This window comes from Lygodium microphyllum, chromosome 7 (assembly GCF_053477565.2).
Source record: "Lygodium microphyllum isolate KBCC chromosome 7, Lygodium_microphyllum_v1.1.10, whole genome shotgun sequence".
In the NCBI taxonomy this organism is placed as follows: Eukaryota; Viridiplantae; Streptophyta; class Polypodiopsida; order Schizaeales; family Lygodiaceae; genus Lygodium; species Lygodium microphyllum.
In genome coordinates this window covers 13,585,664-13,608,166 of record NC_141141.1, presented here as the reverse complement: position 1 = coordinate 13,608,166, position 22,503 = coordinate 13,585,664, and the positions used below count along the sequence as shown (strand labels likewise).

The 22,503-nt window shown below is 38.6% G+C and overlaps 1 protein-coding gene across 3 annotated transcripts in view; it reads right to left on the bottom strand.

Annotated features, from left to right (window-relative positions):
• Window positions 1-3,002, bottom strand: part of LOC148033195 (uncharacterized) — a 3,573-nt gene extending 571 nt beyond the window's left edge. Inside the window, exons 1-3 of one of the 3 annotated variants that reach the window (XM_087682235.1) lie at window positions 2,437-3,002; window positions 1,203-2,303; window positions 1-107 (exon numbers count right to left, since the gene is read on the bottom strand). The exon at window positions 1-107 is cut by the window's left edge and continues 571 nt beyond it. In XM_087682235.1, the coding sequence (XP_087538361.1) occupies window positions 1-107; window positions 1,203-1,766 (671 nt within the window). In that variant the 5' untranslated portion in view covers window positions 1,767-2,303; window positions 2,437-3,002. Of the gene's footprint in view, window positions 181-1,202 lie in introns of all 3 variants that reach the window. The other 2 variants (XM_087682234.1, XM_087682237.1) reach the window with 2 other exon arrangements.
• Between the last annotated feature and the right edge of the window lie 19,501 nt (window positions 3,003-22,503).

The following is a 22,503-nucleotide window of genomic DNA, read 5'->3' as shown; positions in this document are numbered from 1 at the left end:
TGTTGTTGTTGTTGAATTGCCATGGCGGCCATGCTGACTGCTGCTAATTGTCTACTGTTTGCAAGTTGGGTTTGAATAAATAGAAGTTGTGCTTGTAGGTTTTCCACCTGCATAATAGTAAAGTAAGAACGGCATCCCACTTCAAGGATGAGATTCACCATCAATTGGCCTATGGCCTCCCTGTGGCATGACCATACATCCAACATGCTTGTAACTTCTCTTAAGAAATCAATTTTTCAACACATCAATGAGATTAATTATATCTAATAATGGACCAACCCGACTCTCTCAAAAGCCAAAATAGATGTGCATATAATGAGAATGCATAATATTTATGTTACTTACCTAAGTCACCTAATTATGAAGCATATAATTCTTGGAAAATCAAACTTTGATTGTAAGGTTTTTCAAGTAAATAGTTTTATTTATAGCTTGAGCATGGTCTAGAACTATATGTGTATCAGTAGGCAACCATTATATTGAAATTACTTTTTGAAAATAAATGTATTGGATAGAAGGCATGCCATTTCTTTGGCTACTAACTTGTGCTTAGACCATCTACAAATACAAGTGAAAAGAGTAAGTAGTGATTGTTGGTTCACAAAACAGTGTAGAAGTCTACTTGCATCTAGTTTGTAGAATCAAAGGATTGTGAAGTGGAAGCCTATGCGATCATTTGTAGTGAGGTTTTGGTCGTTATCACCTTTGAACGCATGTATTTCTCCATATTGTGCTTATTCCATCTCATCAAAGGGCATAGTTACTAGGATCGTTTCAATAGAAGCCTAAGTAAGATAGGCTGTCGGAAGCAAACCTCAATTTTCGAAGGCTAGCCTAGAACATCACTGCGAAGGATAATTTCAAAGTAGCATTCCTTATAATCTGTAAGTTTTTGGAAGGCAAATACAAGCAAAATTTCCTTGAGATGCTTCATGTTTTGAAGGTAGTCAGCTACTTATTGGTGAGGGTAAATACCCAAAACTGATGGATATTGACTGTGATGGAACGCTCGGATTTCTTTTTGGGGGTTAGAACTTCATCTAGAGAGCGTCAGCCAAATTCACTGTTTGGGGAGTTTTTGCTGGGTTAGTTGTAAGGGTTATTTAACAAACTACAGAGCTCTATGATGGAGCTGCTGGCTAAGCAAATGACAGAATGAGAGATCAGAGATGTATATAATATGTTATGCGTACTGATATAACCTGCTGTTGAAGGCGGAAGATCTCGGAGATGCAGCCGTAGACGGGGTCGGAGATGCGAGCTTGGGCTTCATAGGTGATGGTGTGGACGGCGTCGGGGCGCTTGTGGGAGGGGATGCGGTGGAGGAGCTTGGAGACGTTGCTGGCGCCGAACACCTTGTGCACTGCGGCAAAGCGGGCGGCCCCCTGCTCGCTCCCGAAATGCGGCGCGAATATGCACTCCTTCACGCACTTCCGCCGCAGGAACTTGCACGCCCCGCACGGCCCAGCTGGCGCACCCCCCCCTCCTCCTCCTCCTCCTCCTGCCGATCCTGTAGCTCCCCCAGCTGCTGCAGATGATCCTGACCCGCTCATCATGTTCATCATTAATGCAGCTGCAGCCTCTGCGCTAATAGTATTATCGCTGTCGCTACAGCTAGTGCTTATATAATGATCGCTGATCGATCCGGCTCTCCGTACTCCCCCGCCCCTGCAGCCGCTGCTAGCAGCCTGCGCCTTACTATCGTCGCAGCTGCCCCACGAACGCTGCTGCTGCTGCTGCCGATGATTATTGCTATTACCATCCATTGAACCATCCTCCACTAGCTGCTGTACGTCTCGTCCCGTAACAGCAGACTGAGTTTATAATAATCCCGATCCCCATACACCTCCAGCCGCTGCCTGAATATTGCGGATGTCGCTTATACCTCACATAAGTACGTGGCGATCATTCTTATCATATTCATGGTCATCCCTTAATTATAGCAGCTGTAAGCCCTTAATCATGATCGTTTGGCTCCTGATAGCTAATAGCTAATGGTTTTGACTGTCAATGCTGCTAGCCATATAAATAATCCTTCAGCCGCCGTCCTCAGAACAGAAACATGACTCTGTCTCGCGAATTAGGGTTCTGTCTCACTGGCTAGTGGCCATCTTACTGAAGATCCGTCTTTGCCTCGCCTCAGTACAATGCCCGTTGGCGTGATTACCATAAGGTAGCTAGCTGATGCTCCTCAACAGTCTGATCCAGCTTTAAAGAGTTGCCTCGGATGCAGTGCCAGAGTAATTTAGGGACAAACTTTTGGTCATCAGTATTGAATCTGGATCATCAGCAGGCATAAAACACTACAGTGGATGTGAGAGAGAGAGAGAGAGAGAGAATCATGCACTTGCTCTATCGGCTCCAATGCTTGCATGCACACTGGAGACAGAAAAAAGTTGCCATGGAGCTGCAGAGAACACGGCAATAGTCACTCACCTTTGGAATAAAAAGGCTTGGAGCAAGCTGCGGCCATAATAATCATGAATTGGGAAGCGTGAGAGGATCGGGGTGGGGGGGAGAGAGGAGAAGGAGGTAAGAGGCCGGAAGAGGGCGGGTTTCCTTGAGGCGCTCAGAATGACAAGACAGCGAACGCTCTTCACATGTAAAGTATGCAGGGGAGGATGGATTAGAAGATGATGCTGATTGTTTACATTCCGATACGGGCAGCTATAAGGCAAAGGCACGGCACGCATCCATCACAAATCTTCAAAGCAGCAGCCCACACGAGCCAAGGCAAGACTTTTGCATTCAAGTTGCTTGTGGAGGATATATTATGATCATCCCGACCTTGCCTAATTGGGGAAGGGCGACGAGCGTTTCTTATTGGCTCCTTTTCTCTGACTCGTTCCCGTTCGAGGAAAACAGAGACCAGTAACGAAAAATGTAAAGGAAAAGCTTTTTATTAAGGAAGGGCATAACACATGGATGATGGATCATGGAAGGATATTGATTTTCTAAAATCTTCGGGGTGAGGGCAAAGGAAAAAAGGGGAAGCATCTCTGTCAATAGATGCGTACGAATCCAGGAATATGGAGGGGGGCTTTATATTAGGGTATGAGCTCCACAGGAAGACGTGGGGGAAAGAGAGAGGCCGGCATGCACCATCGCACACCCACCTGCTCTCTCTCTCTCTCTCTCTCTCTCTCTCTCTCTCCGCGCAGAATAAGACACAGGAGATTGCGCGCTCGTGTGTGATTCGGCCCCCTCAAATCTTCTTCTTTCTTTGTTGTTCTCTGGAGCTTATTAGCCTTGCTCCTCCTACCCTGACAGTGTCGGGGACAGGCCATGCACGCTTGCCCTGGCCACGTCCGCAGGTCCCCCCCACGCCAATCCCGTTTTTGCTTCCTTCGCCACCACGTGTTCTCCTCCCCCGTCCCTTCAGCTCAGTCTGTTCGCCCTCACTTCCTTTTCCAACACCCCACGATTGAGTCCATCATCTACCTCCACGCCACCCTTGTGAAGGCCCGCCAAACCCCATCGTCCTCCCCCCCGGGTCGACTATTATTACTACCAACAACAACAACAAAATATCTAAGAGGGGTTTCTTACGCCAACCCTCTTTCAAAGCTTGTTGAAATATGCCGCAACCGATGATAGCACAAGCATCTTGAGACTTAAGGGCAAGGCTTGGAACCTATGGAGGGTTTGGATGGATACGGAGGGCTTTATGAGAATACACACTTACGCAATGTTCCCTATGAAAAACTATCTTAGGTCAAGGTTTGAAGGGGGGGGAGGTTTCTTACGACAACCCTCTTTCAAAGCTTGTTGAAATATGCTCCAATTAATGGTAGCACAAGCATCTTGAGACTTGAGGGCAAGGCTTGGAGCCGATGGAGGGTTTGGATGCATAGGGAGGGCTTTATGAGAATACACACTTATGCAATGTTCCTTATGAAAAACTATCTTGAGCTCAAGGTTTGGAGGGGGGGAGGTTTGGGAACACACATGTAAGGTTCTATCAACTATAGAACGTGTGTACAAACATCTATATTATAATTGTCAACCTATGATAGACACACTATACTCGAACAATCAATCTACAAACATCCACTAGCCAATTCCAAGTAGGCACACATGGAATGCATGCATAATGTTCAAAAAAAAGAAGGTGATTGAAAGGGGCGATTTGGTGCCACGTTCCTAGGCACCCTCATATTTGACACCAACTGTTAAGTCAAAGTGATGTTGTTAATGACATCTAGTTTTCTTAACAACCATTCAAGTGACATTTGGCATGATCACAAAGTTCACCAAAAGTTGTTGTAAAGGTTATTGGTGTAATTCCAAAAGAACCCAATGCTTTGATCTCTTAAAACATTAACGCACTGAAGGTGTATCTAGCTCTTCAATCAAGGCCTCTTAAAACGATGTCCTTCCTTTTGTGAACATATGCATTGAATGCTCTACAAGTTCAATGTTGAGCTATCCACAATTAACCCTCCATATTAAACCCTAAAAAGATATTTTCCATACTTGGAGAGTGTTCTTCTATGTTGTATAGGGATTATTTTCAATGGCTACTACTTTCTCAATTATCATTCTAGAAACATAGAAATTTTGATTTAGAATATTATTAGGCTAACTTTATACTATCAATTAACATTTCATATTCAAAACTTTTAATAGAAATACATGAGAATTATTGTAAATATATAATGCCTTAGACCTTGGTGTTAGAATTGAGTTCTAGAGAATTCCCTTCCAATGCCTCTTTCGTACATTTTCCTTGACCTATTAATTGACTTTGAATTGGTTTTAGATTCATCTTAGCTTCCACTAAGTTTTTTGAGGTAGGCTTATCACTCACAAAATTTATAGGGGCATTTTCATTGTCTCTTATTCTTTAGTGTGCCCTTTCGTATCGTTAATTGATGATGCAATTGAGAATTGTGCATGAAACTAAATTTAAATCCTCGGATTGTGCAAGCAACCAAATTAAAGTCGTGAATGGAACAAGGTGTCTACAATTAGAGAGGGTTTTATGCATTTGACACATGCATTAAGAGATTCCTTATTAGTTGTATAGGGGATCAAATGATCCACAAAGCTTATAGTTTCCTTATAGAATTTGTCTAGAATATGCTCAACCAAGGTTATCTTGTTACTAAATAGGTCCTAAACATTTTTTGTAATTTAGTATATTTAGCCTCAACGTAAAATAACCCTACCAACTTTGAAAAACCTTGGCAAGGAGCTATCCCAATGTTTGTTACTTTGACCTTTTTAAAATATCCCCTCTCTTACATTCATGTGATATTACTCAACAACTAAGAGATAATCCTCGAGGGAGTACATAAAGCTTCACCCAAGCATATGATCTTTATTTACCAAGTTCTTGCACCTACACCATATGAAGGCTATCACGATGAGATTTAAAATGTAAATTCATTTGAAATTTTTTTACAATAGTAAGCCCTGCCATCAGAATACATACCAATAAAAGCTTCATCGCAAGTAGGATGATATTTATGCCTTTATGTGCGACAAAATATACATTTAAAAATATTGAAGATACTACTGATGTATACATGCTATTCTATCAAACATGGACTAATATTTAGACTTGTATATTGAGTGTGCCATAGGTATTGTTTGTGAGATTAGAACCAACTATATACTATAAGAAATTATATACAATGACATTACTTAACACAATTCCATCTTGAAGGACAATGTAAGAAGAAATTTAGAATTACCAAAATTCACTATTCTTTGTATTACAACATGTACATGAGTGTAGATAAAGCTTTGGAAGGTTTGGTTTACATACAAAGTATGAGAATTACCCTTGTCAAAACCATTTGATTCACTTGTTCTTGATTCCAAGTTTCATCCTCAATGTCTTTTGCATAAATAAATGAAACATCTTACAAATTAACAATATGAAAAATATCACAATGCTTATTATTATAAGAAATTTATAAGCTTATTAAAGTTAGAACTAGCAAACAAGCTCAAATGTTTCACCGTCACAATTAAGCTAGAGTAAATGTACACTAGAACTAAGGGTTTTCTCCAATACCTTCATGTATTGTACACCGTATGGACAATGCTATAACCCTTTGAGAATAATGTCATTGTTATTAAAAGTATGGTGCTCGAGGCACAACAATGTATAGCTCAAAAGTGATAAGTGCTATAGGTACAAAGGGTTGTATCCCATAAGCAAAGAGAGAGTGGCATAATAGAAAGGCTATAAAACAATATATTTGCTTCATTATTAAAAAAATCAAGCCTATTTCATGTCATTGTGATTCTCTACTTCTTCTCCTTCTTCCCCCCATCATCTACTCTTCTACTCTTGCTCAACCATGTTTTGCAACATGGTATCAAAGCCTCTTTTCTCAAGGTTGTCAGGTAGAGAGGCATTGCTTGTTGCGCACATGGTGCGCAAATCGGATGCCGTATGCATATGTACCTAGCACCAGAAGGTCCCCAAGAATAAAGAACTCTACTTTAAGCTCAAAATCCAAGAGAATAGACTTGCACGACATGAAGCAAAAATACCAATTGGGTACAATCTCCCCCCATGCCTTGTGTGAGCACTCCACAAAGCATGTATTTAATATTTTATTCATCTCCAAGCTAAAAAATAGCCCAATTTTACAATTAGCATGCTTTAGATTTTTGTGTTTGCTTTTGTCCAAATAAAAAATAAAACAGTTGGGTGGCCCAAGAGTCAGGCTATGCCCAAATACAATGACCAATAATGAATATTTAAATCGTGCATCCATGCGCATACAAAATAATAAATATATGTCAAGCACTTCAATAAATAAGCACGTCAAAATAAATATTAGCGCCACGCTTAAGACGCGTGCCCATCAAAAATGATAATTTCTTCTAAATAACTTGAATACACGCTATCGCCTAGTGCTTTCCAGCACCAGCACCGCCTACTCTACACATCAACTAAAGCATTCACAATTGTTAGAAAATAATAAAATTAAATCTACAAAAGTGAATACCTAGCAATCTCTTCGATATCAAAATAAATAAAAAGGTTGGAACTCCATCCTAACCTTAATTTAATACAAGTGCGCATTCTAAACTCATAAACGTCCATTAATTTAAATATGTATTTTGCATAATCACCCACTATGGAATCACCCACTTGCACATTAATTAACATGACACCCGAAAAAGACAGGCGTACCCCGTCAACTTTTTGCACAAAGAATCCACATTGTGTTCGAACCCTAGCAAATAAATATAATTTTATGAAATTCACCGCAAAACCTCACGGAATCCACCATGAAATATGCCTCCTGGCATCATACCCTTGGGGTGGGATAGCAATTTTCCTCAATTGCTATTAACTCAATGTGGAGGGAGTAGTGAGGGGTAAGCACTTAGGTCACAAGCGTGCATCCATTGGGTCTCTTCAACAATATGATTTTTAAATTTCACTAAATATCTGAAATATCTAAGGCATGTTCTAGTGGTCATATAATCAGTGTCTAAAATGATTTCAAGTTCAAGGATTTCAAACTCTTCTTCTAGCAAAGGAGGATTTTCATAGACAGGGTGGACAGGTAATTGGCCTTTGAAAGGTCGTAATAAACTGATATGAAAAGTATTATGGATTTTCCAGTGTTGGGGTAGTTCTAATTTAAAGGCATTGTCATTGATTTTGTGAATGATTTTGAAAGGTCCATAAAATCTAGGAGCTAACTTTATAATGTCAGGGTGTTTCTCAACACTTTGTAGTCTTCGCTTTTCAATGCGTAACCAAACATAATCATTAACTGTGAAATTCATAGCATTTCTTTTCTTGTTAGCTTATCTAGTATATGATTGATGGGCTTTCACAATCATATCTTTAACTTCATCATAAATAATAGCATGCATATTGGCAATATCATCAACAACTTTAACTTTGTTTGACAATGAAGTAATAGGTGCAGGCAATCTATGTCCATAAATGATTTCAAAAGGTGCTTTCGGTGTAGCTATATGTGGAGTATTATTATAAGCAAACTGAAGTAAATGCAAGTGTGTATCCCATGTTTGTGGTTTTAAAATTGTGTATGTATGTAAAAGATCCAAGATTGTACTGTTTGTAGCTTCAATTTCCCAATTTGTTTCAGGATAAAATGCAGATGAAAAATCAATCTTTGTTCCTAGATTACCAAATAGAGTAGTCCAAAAATTATTATAGAATCTAGAATCTCGGTCAGAAATAATAACTTTTGGCAAACCATGGTTTGTGAAAACAGTTTTCAGAAATAATTGAGCACCTTGAGATGCAATTAATGTTTTCTTGCATGGAATGAAATATGCTTGTTTGCTAAATCCATCTACAATAGTCCAAATCATATCGTGATTAGCTTGAGTGTTAGGCAAACCAGTAATAAAATCCATTGAAATATGTTCCTATGGTCTTTCAGGAATTGGTAAAGGCATTAACAAACCATACTGCTTACCATGGTGTCGCTTAACTCTTTGACAAATTAAACACTCAAATACAAAGTTAGAAACATTAAATTCCATTTATGGCCAGTAGAAATCTTCAACCAATGTACGTAAAGTGGAAATAATACCTCTATGGCCTTGATATGGGGGACAATGAATTTTGTGCAACACAAATGATCTAAATAGAACAGTTACACATAACCTTTTTTCATAAAACATAAATCCATCAACATAAGACAATGAATCAATTGGAATCCAATTATTTGTAATTAATTTATTCAAATTAGCTTGAAAAATAGGGTCTTGATCATAGGTAACTTTCATAGGAATTAGGGAATCAAAAGATATCACAGAAATATTATGAGTAGTTGGTCTTCTACTCAAGGTCTCGACAACAACATTTTTTGTTCCCAATTGATATTGGATAAGTGGATGAAAACTTTGAATAAAAGCAGTCCATTTAATATGATGGTCAAAGATTTGTGGCTAACTCAAGAGATGTTGGTCAGTTTTAATCATGAATTCAGATCTCATTAAATAGTGTTTCCATTGGCATAAAGCTTTTACTACTGCTAGCAATTCCTTATCATAGATAGAATACTTAAGTTTAGAGGGTTTGAGTTTGCAGCTAGAGTAGGCTATGGGATGGGAATCTTGCATAAGGACACCTCCTATTCCAGATCCACTAGTGTCAGTGACTACTAGGAAAAATGATGTATTAAAGTCAAGGAGTTGCAATATAGGAGCATGTGTTAAGGCATGTTTCAGTAAATCAAAATACTTTTGCTAATTTTCAGACCAATGATACACAATACCTTTCTTTAATGATTTTGTCAAAGGTAATGCAAGCAATGAAAAATTTCTCACAAATTTTCTGTAAAAGCTAGCAAGTCCTAAGAAAGAACGTGATTCATGCACATTTTTAGGTATCAACCAATTTAAAATTGCTTCTATCTTTTTAGGATTAACTTTAATACCTTCAGATGAAACAATATGTCCTAAGTATTCAATTTGGGTTTGGAAAAATTCACTCTTTTCAGGATTAGCATATAATGGATTCTCTTTTAATAATTTGAAAACCAAGGATAAATGTTCATAATGCTCATTCTCATTTTTACTGAAAACCAATATGCCATCAAAGAAAACGATAACACAATGCAGATGCTTCAAAAATATGCGATTCATCATACGACTGAATGTGGCTGGTGCATTAGTTAAACTAAAAGCCATAGCAAGGAATTCATAATGTCCAAATTGAGTTCTAAATGCAATTTTGAAAATATCAGATGTGTCCAGTCGTACTTGATGGTATCCAAACTTAAGATCTATTTTGCTAAATATTGCGGCCCCTTATAGTTTATCCATGAGATCATCTACCCTAGGGATCGGATATCTATTCTTGACAGTGATCTTATATAGGGAACGATAATCAATGCACATCCTATAGATGTTATTTTTCTTTTTAACTAATAGGACAGGTGCACCAAATGGAGAAATAATGGGCCTAATGAGTCCTCGGGTTAACAATTTTTCAACTAAAGTTTGAATTTCTTTCTGTTCAATTTGATTATTTCGATAAGGTGCTTTACATGGTGGTTGAGAACCTAGAATTAAGTCTATTTTATGATCTTCAGGACGTGTGGGTGGTAAACCAGGTGGTAAGTTAGCAGCAAAACAATCTTTAAATTGTGAAATAAATTGTGCGTGTCTAGGATGCATCTTATTTTCTTTAACTTCACTTTCATTCACCCATATTAAGTAGGATTTGCTACCTTTTCTTAATGCATGTTTAGCCTGTGCATGACTAAGCAATGAAAAATTATCAAAAGTGTGCATACCATGCATTCTGATTTGTTTTCCATTAGAATAAATCTTCATTGAATATGTGTCAAGATTTTGGGAGAGAAGGAAGGAGTCTCACTTGTAGCTTTCTCACTTGCACAATGGGAGAATACACACACAGGTGGAGGTTGAAAACAATTTTCCTCTTCTTAGTTGTGTAAGCCAAAAAGAACACTTATACAAAGAAATAGAAGAACCCTATATATGGGTCTCAAACCAAACTCAACTAACTAAGGTGGCATACTAACTGAGCCAAGAACTAGAGTAGATAAGGATAGCTGTCATCTAGCTATTATTCATGGGCGGTGTACCAACCGCATCTGCAGCTAATAAGTCGGTGACATAAATGCACAAGGGTCACCCTGGCATATCATGAGTGGAGCTCGATATCTCAACAATATGTGGAATAATCTATATCAGGATTATATTGATGATGCCAAGGTATTCCTAAGATAATGTCACTAGATTGCAGAGGCACAACTAAGAAATTTCTACGTTTAGTATAATCACCAATTTTAATTTCTAAGTCATGCACTTCTTGTGTTCCATTTTATCTAGTGCCTAAGAATGCAGCCTTGATGCAATAATGAGTGGAAACAATATGTAAATTCAATTCTTTGACCAATTTTGTAAAAATAAAATCATGTGTGCTCCCATCATCATGTAAAACAGTCTTTTCTTTACCATGCACAAGACGTTTCATCGTTAATAAAGAATGGGGATTTGGCATACTTGGTAAAGTATCTAAAGTAGTGCCGTTATCGTCATCGTCTTCCGTAAAATCTGGCATTTATTCATGGTCTTCATCTTCAGTCGCTCCCAAGTAGTTGATGTGAACAGTTGACTTTTTTGGATTGACAATTCACTGTTAGATGTCCAGGTTGATGGCACTTATAGCAGACTATAGATTTGGCTTTAGAAACATTATTGGTAATAGCAGGAAGTTTAGGAATGTTGGGATTTGGCTGAAGAGATAGCTTAGGGTTTGGATTTGTGTTTGATGATAAAGTAGGTGGTCGTGTCCAAAATTTACGGAATGAAGATGGAAAAAAGTGGTTTTGATTGAATCTTCGAAAGTTAGAATTGAATTTCTTTGTACTGAAGTTACCATTATTTGAGAATTGTTGTGATCGCTTCTCTCGTCCTCGAATTTTGTCTTCAGAATCATCATGGGCCAAGGAAATCGCATCCTTGAGAGTCGTTGGCTTGAACATGTTCACTTCCACATAGAAGTGACCAAGCAAACCGGACATAAACTTGCGCTTATGGGTCGCCTCAGGTACATCTTCGAGCATTCAAAGTTGCAATAAGGCATTCCAAAAACGCTCGGTATATTGTGAAATAGGCTCGCGATCTCTTTGTTGTAGAAGAACCCACAGTTTGATTGCTTTTTCGTGGAATTGAGGTGGAAGAAAATTTTGCAAAAATTTATTTTGAAAAGTCTCCCAAGTAGTAGGACAATCAATGCTTTTGTGGACAACAGTCCACCATAGTGATGCTCTGTCCACTAAATGATTAGTGACACACTTAATTTTGTCTTTCTCGGCATACTGTTCTTCATGGGAATAATCATCAAACTGACTGATAAAAGCAAGAACAATCTTTCCATTGTGTAACCCATTGAAAGTATGAAATTTGAATTTTTTTTAACTTATCTTGGCTTCTTTCCGAATAGATTGTGCTGCAAGTGTCGCATCGATCGTACGTCATATAATATCTTCAGGTTGCAATCCATCATCTTGATCGGTACTAGATTGTTGAAGAGTGGCCAATTGAGCTTGCAAAGTTTGATGTGCTCTTCATTCCTCTTGAAGCTGCATCATAATTAGGTCCAATTTTTGCTCCATCGTTGGTTTCGATGAATTACCTTCGGCCATAAAATCTTCCATATTTTAATTAGTCATCCTGAAAAATTTCAAACAACCTCACACACTCAAAATCCTGTTAGCGTGATGAGCATAGCTCAAAGTCGGGTTTACAAGGCTTGCTCTTTTTTTTTTAAATGGTTTTTTTTAGCAATCTTTCTTCTTTGCGGATTCGGAAGTTGGTGAAATCCATTGTCGATGAATTCTTTGCCCGTGAAGACTGCATATAGCAATCTGCTGAAAATTATCTCTGTCATAGCACGAGTGTGAACAAAGGCTTGCAGAGAGTTATAGAACCGGTTCGGGTTTGATTTGTAGAAGTACTCCATGTGAATACCCACTATGGAAAGGTTAAAGATTGAAACTTTAAAGATTTAGAAAGCTTAGAAGCTTTAAGCTTTGAAAAAAAAAAGCTTAATAGTTTTGAATTAATCATCTGATCTCTGCGAGACAGGACAAGAAGACGTCGACGCTGAATTCGATGACAATCAATACATCTTGCCGCCGTCGTTTGTGAAATTTCAAAAGCTTAAGTAAAGTTTAAGATTTTTATAAGCTTAAAGCTAGTCTTGATAAAGATTCTTACTCTTATCTCTGAGAAAAAAAAACCATCTTCATGAGAGAGCTTCCCGGGTGGTCCTCCGCCTCTAGAGAGTGGTCTGCGATCAAACAACGTAGCAGGGCTTCTTCACTGCCAAGAACATGTTGGTATTGATGGATTGTCGTGAGACTGACTGTAAAGCCCATTCGTTCTAGGAGATTTGCCTTCGTATGAGATGGTAAGCGATTAGAAGCCCTTGATCTCAACTTCGCTCTGATACCATTGGTGTGCAAATCGGATGACGTATGCATACGTAGCAAGCGCGAAAAGGTCCCCAAGAACAAAGAACTCTACTTTAAGCTCAAACACCAAGAGAATAGACTTGTAAGACATGAAACAAAATGACCAATTGGGTACAATCTCCCCCCATGCCTTGTGTGAGCGCTCCACAAAGCATGCATTTAATATTTTATTCATCTCTAAGCTTAAAAATAGCCCAATTAACACAATATTAGTGAGTTTGGGAATCTCCCAATTTCCATTTTTTGAATACTAAAAAGGTGGCACATGGATAACATACCCATAAGTTTTTCAAAACCATATGATGTGACCTATCATTGAAAAGCACTTGAAAAATGGAATCTATTGAGCTATAGAACGCTCAATTTGGAGCTATAGTGTTCAATTTATGACAAATCCGAAAATTTGACCACGTGTCCCAAACATATGGAAAATTCCCATATTCCCCAATATGGTGTTAATTTTACAATTAGCATGCTTTAGCCTTTTGTGTTTGCTTTTGTCCAAATAAAGAATAAAGTGGTTGGGTGGCCCAAGAGTCAGGCTATGCCCAAATACAATGACCAATAATGAATATTTAAATCGTGCACCCATGCGCATACAAAATAATAAATATATGTCAAGCCCTTCAATAAATAAGCGCGTCAAAATAAATATTAGCGCCATGCCTAAGACGCGCGCCCATGAAAAATGATAATTTTTTCTAAATAACTTGAATACACGCTATTGCCCAGTGCTTCCCACCAGCGCCACTATCGCCTGCTCTACACATCAACTGAAGCATTCACAATTGTTAGAAAATAATAAAATTAAACTGACAAAAGTGAATACCTAGTAGTCTTCAACTACAAAATAAATAAATAGGTTGGAACGCTGTCCTAATCTTACTTAAATACGAGTGCGCACTCTAAACTCATAAACGTCCATTAATTTAAATATGTATTTTGTGGAATCACCCGCTTGCGCATTAAATTAACGTGACGCCCAAAAAGGATAGGCATCCCCGTCAACTTTTCGCACAAAGAATCCACCTTAATGTGTATGAGCCCCGGCAAATAAATATAATTTTACGGAATCCACCGCAAAACCTCATGGAATCCACCGTGGAATATGCCTCCTAGCATCAGCACAAGGTTGAAGAAGCTCAAGAAAAGAAAGGAGGTGTTGTCTAAGAAGTCCAAGGCCCTATTCAAAGGCTTGCAAAATAATATGGTGCATTCGAGATGTGGAAGAGGTTTCACTCAAGAAAGCTATAAGAAAATTCACCCTTATTTGGCCATTCAGTTAGTACCACATTCTTGAGTGGCTACCCTTTAAGTTACAACCATTAGAATGCTAGTTCAAGATCAAACTCCTTGTTGTTTGTCAAGTGCTATTGTCAAGTAAGAGGGTTTCTTAAACCTTGTGCTTAAGGGGAAACTTTAGTTAAGCTTATGACCTACTTAAGTTGGAGCTCAACTTGAGAAGGGGGTTGCATATCAAGAATTTGGGGGGAAACTTGTGGAAGAAGCAAGGGGTCTGCTTTTTGTAATAGAGACAGAGAAATGAGAAGAAGAGAAGAGAGAGTAGTTGCTACTATTGAAACTCAAATCTGGCCTTGAGGGGATCAGCCACAAATATGTAAGCATATCACATTGTTTCAAAAGCAAACATTTTAAAAATACCATCTCATTTTTTACATACATGTGGGTGCCAAATAAAAGGATCATTTATAAACTAATAGAAAAGGGGTATGTTTTATTTTTAAAAAATTCACAGATAAGGGTATTATTAAATAGTCCTTGAATGCCCATGATATAGAGGGTTTACATATAATGGACCCCTTTGAGAATTTAGTTGATATGGTGCATGAGGCCATCTTCTATAGATTTGTTGCTAGCAAAAATATCCTCAAGGCTTCACACAATCAATGTCGTTTCAAAAACAGTTGTTGCTATCTATTCACTTACAAAGGATTTTTCTTAAATATTTCTTATCCTCTCTTCATTATGGTTTTAAACCTTTAATAAATTAGAAAAAAACAAGTTCCATCCATACACTATTATCTTGAACCAATTACTTTATAAACCTTGTTTACACTTGCTTCTCCAAACACATTTGCTTGAGTTCGTATTCATACTACTTACTATTCCGAATCGGCTTGGATTTACTTTGTAAGTTGCATTCACATTGAAGTTGTATCAAACTATCTTGTATGTAAAGGTCTACTCACATTCTTTTAACATTGTATCCAAGCATAAAAGGTTATCATACATAGGATTTCTATTGCCCAAAACTCAGAGTCTAATCCATCCCACAATATACATAGTAAAAGGAGTTAGACAATGTTGTCTAAAATAGTCTAGTAAGACCTCTTTGTAAAACCCTTGTTAATTATCTTAAAACCAAAAACTATTTATATCAAAATCCAATGCCAAGCCAATGTATGATCCATGTGATGAGCTCAATGACTTACCCTCAAAAATTTTATAAGACTCCAAAAAATGATGTATGCCATGAATCTATCAATTTCAAATAGATTTACAAAATCTATGTAACCCATGGAGCCAATAGATTTCTTAGACACCTAGTCACTTTACTTTTCCCCACACTAGCAGTAGAGTACCGCTAGTTAGTGGACTTTGGACGGCTCTTCCTGTCTCCTTCACGGATGTAGTGACAGCTATAGAAGTCCCCAATGTACAAGTGGCTGTGAAAGAAACAAAGAGTATACCCAAGTTCCTGAAGATTGAGATAGGAGGTCACTCCTTTAGGCAGCATGTCACTGTGACCAGGCAACCAAGGAAGTGCCTATGCTGCCATGACTTTGGGCATCAGGCAGTAGACTGTACGTGCTTCGAAGCCAAGGCGGCTCCGCCGACAAGCCCGCAGGTGGACGTTGACGACTTCACACGGGTCCAGAGACGACAGAGAGGGAGACAACAGGGGGGCTGCAGTAAGCTCCTCAGCCACCGCCTCGATAGTAGGGAGGAGGAGGGCTAGTGACGTCCCCCTTGGTAGAGCACTCCACGACCCCTCCCTATCCGCCCTACCCGGGATAGGACCACAGCCCCCCACATCCACCACCTGTGCCACAGACTACCTCACCTGAGATCCCCACCCCCCACACCCACCCCCCACCTCCCATGCCCCCCCAATGACCCGGGCCCATGGCCCCCCCTTCCAGGGCCACGAGTCTCCCCCCACACCCGTCACGTACCTCTAACCATCCCACCATCCCTCGAACTTCTTCCCCCCCCCCCCCCCCCCCGATCCGCTCTCGATTTAAGTGACCCCCCCCAAGACCCACCCCCCCTCCTTCCACAAGAGGTGATGCGCCACACACTCCTACATCCTCCTCGCACCAGTAGTTCTCCCCCTCCCACACAGCCACCAGCTCATCTGCCCTTTCTGCCCATCACACCTTCCCAAGACAAGCACATTTGTAGGAAGAGTGGCATAGCTAAAAGTCTATCAAACAATGTACTTGCTTCACTATCAAATAAAATAAAGTCTATTTCATGCCATCATAATCCTCTACATGTTCTTCTTCTTTTCCCCATAATCTACTATTCTACTATTGTTCAATCATATTTTGCAACAATTTGTGTAGCAATGAACTCTTTGTTCACTTCTTGAGATTGAGTCTGTTGGAACTAGTTAATCATCAATATGTTGTTGTATCTTGATATTCAATGAAGGGTGTTAGGATTTAACAATGTACTTTATTATTGAAGGTGAGACCTACCCCATTGGCTTAAACATATCCAATGGTATGTCTTAATAAAATAAATTATACTTGATCCACCATCACTTTGTGTATGCATCTATAAATGTACTAAATAGTATTTCTAATATGTTGTTCTAGCTAGATTAAAAGAGTTTACATGCACTACATGTGAATTAGGATGTGAATCAAGATCAAGAGTCCATGTCTATCCCAAGTGATCAAAGATAAGGAGATAGAGATCACATGGAAGAGAGGTCCCATAAATATTTGAATTGTGTAAAATCCATTCAATAATCCTTAAAACAAAATTGAAATATAATTTGCGAAAACTCAAAGATCTAAGGCTATCTTATGCAATGAAAAAACAAGTTGAAAACCAATATACAAATTAAATCCCATACAACAATAATGAGAAATAGAAATCATAAGTTTAGTTAAGAGTTAGTTACCTCTATCTACATAAATTATACAAACCTCAAGGATGAGAACTTGGTGATGGTCATTAGATTCCTAATAGTAACAATGTTCTAGTACGTGGGATTATTATTCAAGGAAACCCTTGATATTCATCAAAATGGTAGATGCATAAATGCAATCACTATTTTCCTTGTGTAATGATATTTTCGTTGATGGTCTTAAGTTATGTGTAGTATAAGAAGTTGGCATTATTTATAAAGATATATCAAAATGCAAGATTCTTCTTAAAGTCATTCAAATTGAGTCCCTAATTATTGTTTATGTTAGGAGAATGTCATAGTCCATCATGCACATTTTACAAAAACGCTACAATTAAGGAGTCAATTATAAGATGTTGAAGAAGGGCCTTGCATTTAGATTAAGCTTATCAACTTGTTCAGCCATGTGTAGCTCTCTCCTAATGAGAGAGGAACTCCCACAAGGAAATGATGACACACCTATTCAAAAATGAGTACTATCAAGGCTCCTTTGGATGTTAATCTCATCTAGCAAAGTATTGAAGGAACATAGTGGCCTCCAAATATGGTGATGTGAGACTTGAAGTAAGCTCTAAACATATATTTAACAAACTCTTCAAAAAGAAACACTTTGAGATGCCAAATGGAATAGATTTGATGGAAGATCACTACCTATTGTAGGCTAGATCTATCTAATTAAAATTTAAGAAAAGTCATTTTAGATGAAGTCCTCTCTTAAACATGACAGCAATACATGAGCACAACTCGAGCCTTGCTTCAAGACTGCTCACTGTATTCATAAACCAACACGTTCCTTCAATACTTAGCTTGTGTGACTTTGAGATGGACAAGCGCAAATATGCCCCTTTTGTTTTTCTCTACTATCTCTTAGAGCAAGAAATAGGATCAACCTTGACCTACTATTTTAAAGAATACTTTGCTCCCCCTCTCTCTCTCTCTCCCTACTCCATTCTACACTCTCACTCTCCCCTCTCTTTACTCTCTTCCTACTCTACTTTCTTTCTCTCCTCTTCTCTATCTTCTTTTTCTTTTGTATCTCTCTCTCTCTCTCTTCTCTTGTATCTCTTTCTCCAATTTCTTCTCTCTCTACTCTCTCCTCTACTTTCTTCTCTACTCTCTCCTCTCCTCTTTCTCTCTTCTTTATCATATCTACTCTTCCCTCTCTCTACTACTTTCTACTCTATTTTCTCTCTCCTCTCTCCTCTCTCCTCTCTCTACTTTTTCTCTCTTTTCTCTTCTATATATATCTCTCTCTACTCTCTCCTTGCTTTACATTCTCTCTACTCTCTCCTTTCGTTCTCTCTCCCAACTCTTTCCTCTTTCCTCTTTTTACTTTCTCTTTCTCTCTCTCCACTGCTCCCTCTAGCTACTAGCTCCTCTTTCTTTCTCTATTTTCTCTCCCCCTTTGTTCTACTATTTTATCTCTCTACTCTCTACTCTCTTCTCTCTCTATTTTCTCTCTCCTCTTTCTACTCACTCCAAATACCTCTTCTTTTCACTTTATTATCTTCTCTCTCTACTTTTTGTCTCCTCTCTCTACTCCCTCTCTTCCCTCTACTCTCTTGTGTCTACTTCTTCTAGCTACCCTCCCTTTTCTCACTCTGCTCTCCTCTCTCTTCACTTTCACTTTTATCTCCCTACTCTCTCTACTCCCTTTAGCTACCCTCTCCTCTACTCAATACACTTCTCTACTCTTGTTTCTCACTCTACTCTTCTCTACTCTCTCTCTCTCTACTTTTTCATTTATTTCCCTATTCTACTCTATACTTTCTTTAACTACCCTCTCTCTACTCCTTACTCTTTCGAATTTTTCTTTTCCCTCTCTACTCTCTCCTCTTTAGTTCTTTGTCACTCCTCTCTTGTCTCTCTTCTCTCTATTCCCTTTCTCTCTACCATATATTGTAGCTACTCTCTCCTTTCTCTCTAATCTCTCTCTTTTTTTCTACTTTCTCTTCCTTGTCTCTACTCTCTCCATTCTCTCCTTTATCTTCTCGACTCTCCACTTTGCTCTCTCCTCTCTCCACTTTCTCTACTCTATCCTCTATCTACTTTCTCTCTCCCCTATACTCTCTACTCTCCTCTCTCTATGTATATCCTCTCTTCTCTCACTCATCCCTCTCTATTCTCTCTACTTTCTCACTTCACTCACTAGTTTCTCTCCTATTTCTCTCTACTTTCTGTCTTTTCTCTTCTCTCTCTCACCCCTCTCTTACTCTATTGTTTCTCTCTTCTCTCTACTTATCTAATCTCCTCTACTAGCTACTCTCCTCTCTTTCTTCTCTCTAGTTTATTTTCTCCCTCTACTCTCTTCTCTCTCTACTTTTTCTTTCCTCTCTCTCCTCCCTCCAACTACCTCCTCCTTTTGTTCTACTCCCTTCTCTCTGTACTCCCTTTCCCCCCTCTACTACTCTACTTTCTCTCTCTTCTCTTTACTCACTCTAGCTACTCTCTCTTTTCTTGCTCTACCCTCCTCTACTCATTACTCTCTCTCTCTCTCTCTCTCTCTCTCCATCTATACTCTACTCTCTCTACTCCTATTAGCTATCCTCTCTCTTCTCTCTGATCTCTCTAGTTTCTCTTTTTGTTATGTGCTCTCTACTCTCTTCTCTCTGGTTTCTCTCTCCCTACTCTCCTCTCTCTACTCCCTTTCTCTCTACTATCTACTTTAGTTGACCTCTCTAACCTCTTTTCTCTTTCTACTTTCTCTTCCCTCTCTCTACTCTCTCCTATCTCTCTCATTTATCCTCTCTACTGTACACTTTACTCTCTCCTCTCTCTACTTAGCTCTTTTAGCTACCTCTCAATCATGCTATATGATTATGTCAAAACAATTTCATATATCTAAGTAGTTAATATTTCTTTCTTGAGGCTACCTAAATATTCTCTCCTTCTCTCTCTCTTCTCTCTTCTTTCCCATTTTCCGTATCTCTATCTCTATCTATGTGTGCTTTGATATCTTCTTCTTGGGGTCCCTCCCTTTATCTCTCTCCTCTCTTTCTAAATGGTCTCTCTCCTTTCTCCTCTCTTCTCTCCCTCTTCCTCTTCTCTCTACTTCTCTTGCCCTTCCTCTCTTTCTCTTCTCTCCCTCTCTTGATGTTCCTCTATTTCTTTTTCTCTAACTCTACCTCTCATTCTCATATCTCCCATCTCTCTCTCTCTCTCTCTCTCTCTCTCTCTCTCTCTCTCTCTCTCTCTCTCTCTCTCTCTCTCTCTCTCAATCCAAACAAAAGTTCAAGAAAACACCTACACTTTCACTAGTTCAAACATGCATTACATATTTGCTTTAGGAAACACATCGTGCAAGCAAAAAAAAAAAGAACATTAGGGTTTGGAGAATGCTTACCCAAAAGGTCAATGGCATCAGAGTGATGAGTAGTAAAGCCTTTAGCCAAAATGTTTCTTTAAAGCATTGATATAGACATCGGAATATGCACTAAGAGAATTGCAAGTCACACAGGTTCATGAATATCTCCTTGTGAGATGAGGTGGGCATATTGCACGATGTTAGTGAAACTTTCTCCACATTAAAGTTGCTCATTCATGTATTATCCTCCACCTATGCTTTTAGCTCGGGTAAGTTACTCATGAATATATGTGTGCATCACTTGGGTTCAAAATAAGGTATTTTTTAAATACTATTTTTATATATTTTTTACATATAGAAAGGTGTAATATAAAAGGATTATTTACAGATTGAATAGAAAATGGTTATATTTATTCAAGAAAAATTCATAGATAAGGATATTTATAAAAAGGCCTTGAACACACGTGATGTATAGAGGATATACATACAGTAACTTCCCCAAGGCTTTTAGCAACTTATTAAACACATACAAAGTTATCGTCCAAATCAAAATTTCTCCCACTATAATGTAGACAAGTATATGTTTCTCAATCTCTACACAAAATAATAAATCTAAACAAAATTAATGAAAATCAAACACTTTCCATATGCTCGACCCTAAGAAATAGCTAGCAAATTATAGTGATATGATAGTAGATTAACATTATAATTAAATATATTATAGTAAAATAATATTATAAAATTTAAAAAATATACAATTTACTACCAAACCCATGTATATAGCTCGGGGGATTCACTATCTTGGGGAAAATCATGAATATATGTGTGTATCATGTGTTTTTAAAATAAGAGATTTTTAAAATATATTTTTTATACATTTTTTACATACAAAAGGGTGTCATATAAAGGGGTTAGTTATAGATTAAATTAAAAAGGTTGTATTTTATTCAAAGAAAAATCATAGATAATGATACTTATCTTCTCGCCTTCTTCTTCTCTTCCTTTTCTTCTTCCTCCTCCTCCTCCTCCTCCTCCTCTTCTTCTTCTTCTTCTTCTTCTTCTTCTTCTTCTTCTTCTTCTTCTTCTTCTTCTTCTTCTTCTTCTTCTTCTTCTTCTTCTTCTTCTTCTTAGTAGGGTGGGGCAAGTTGGCCTACAGGAACTAGGATGGATGAGGTGTTGGGTGAGTTGACGAAGGATATGGCAGGGAGGACAAGTGACATAGAGTGGGGCAAGTCAATGGCACGATTGGTGGGCCAAGGTAACGGAGAGGTTAGGGTGGGCGGTCGAGGGAAAGGTGGGGTAGGTTGGTGGGTTGGGGATGGGAGAAAGGGAAAGGTGGAGCAAGTTGGAAGATAGGATGGGGGCAAGTTAGGGCAGTGGGATAGGTCATGGTAGGTGGGGAGCAAGGTGGGTGGAGGGGAAGGCGGGGAACATGACAAGTGCTAGGGCGGGTGAACTCTTCCCCCCTCCCTATTTCCCTTTTTCTCTATGCTTTTTTTTTCTTGCTCTTCTTTTCTCTTTTTCCTTCTTTCTTTTTATTTTTTTAAAATAAATTTCTCTCTTTTTTCTTATTTTCTCACTTTTTCTGTTTTGGTAGGAGATGTTATCCCCACCGCCTAAATGATTAGGCACCCAACCCGTAAGCACAAGGGCCCATTTCTTTTCTCTTTTTAGAAAAAATAAATAACAATACATGCTCATGTATGTGCGGGGTGAAAACACACAAAAGTGAAGAGAGAGAGGTGTAACAAAGCAATTGTTTTGCACATGCATGAGAGAGAGAGAGAGAGAGAGAGAGAGAGAGAGAGAGAGAGAGAGAGAGAGAGAGAGAGAGAGAGAGCAAGAATTTTATGGCTCAGGAGATACTTCTTTACCCGAGACCAATTTACTAGGGGTAGGGACATGCCCTCAAGTGTTTGCAGTGCCATTGCTCCATTGGAGAGTATATAAATGACTTTTTATGGAGGTTCCCATCTTGAAACTAACTTAGGCTTCTTGGCAAAGTGAGGGCAAGGTAGTTAGTGTTGTAGGATGAGGTCCACGTCTCTAATGTGAAAGCTCCATTTTGA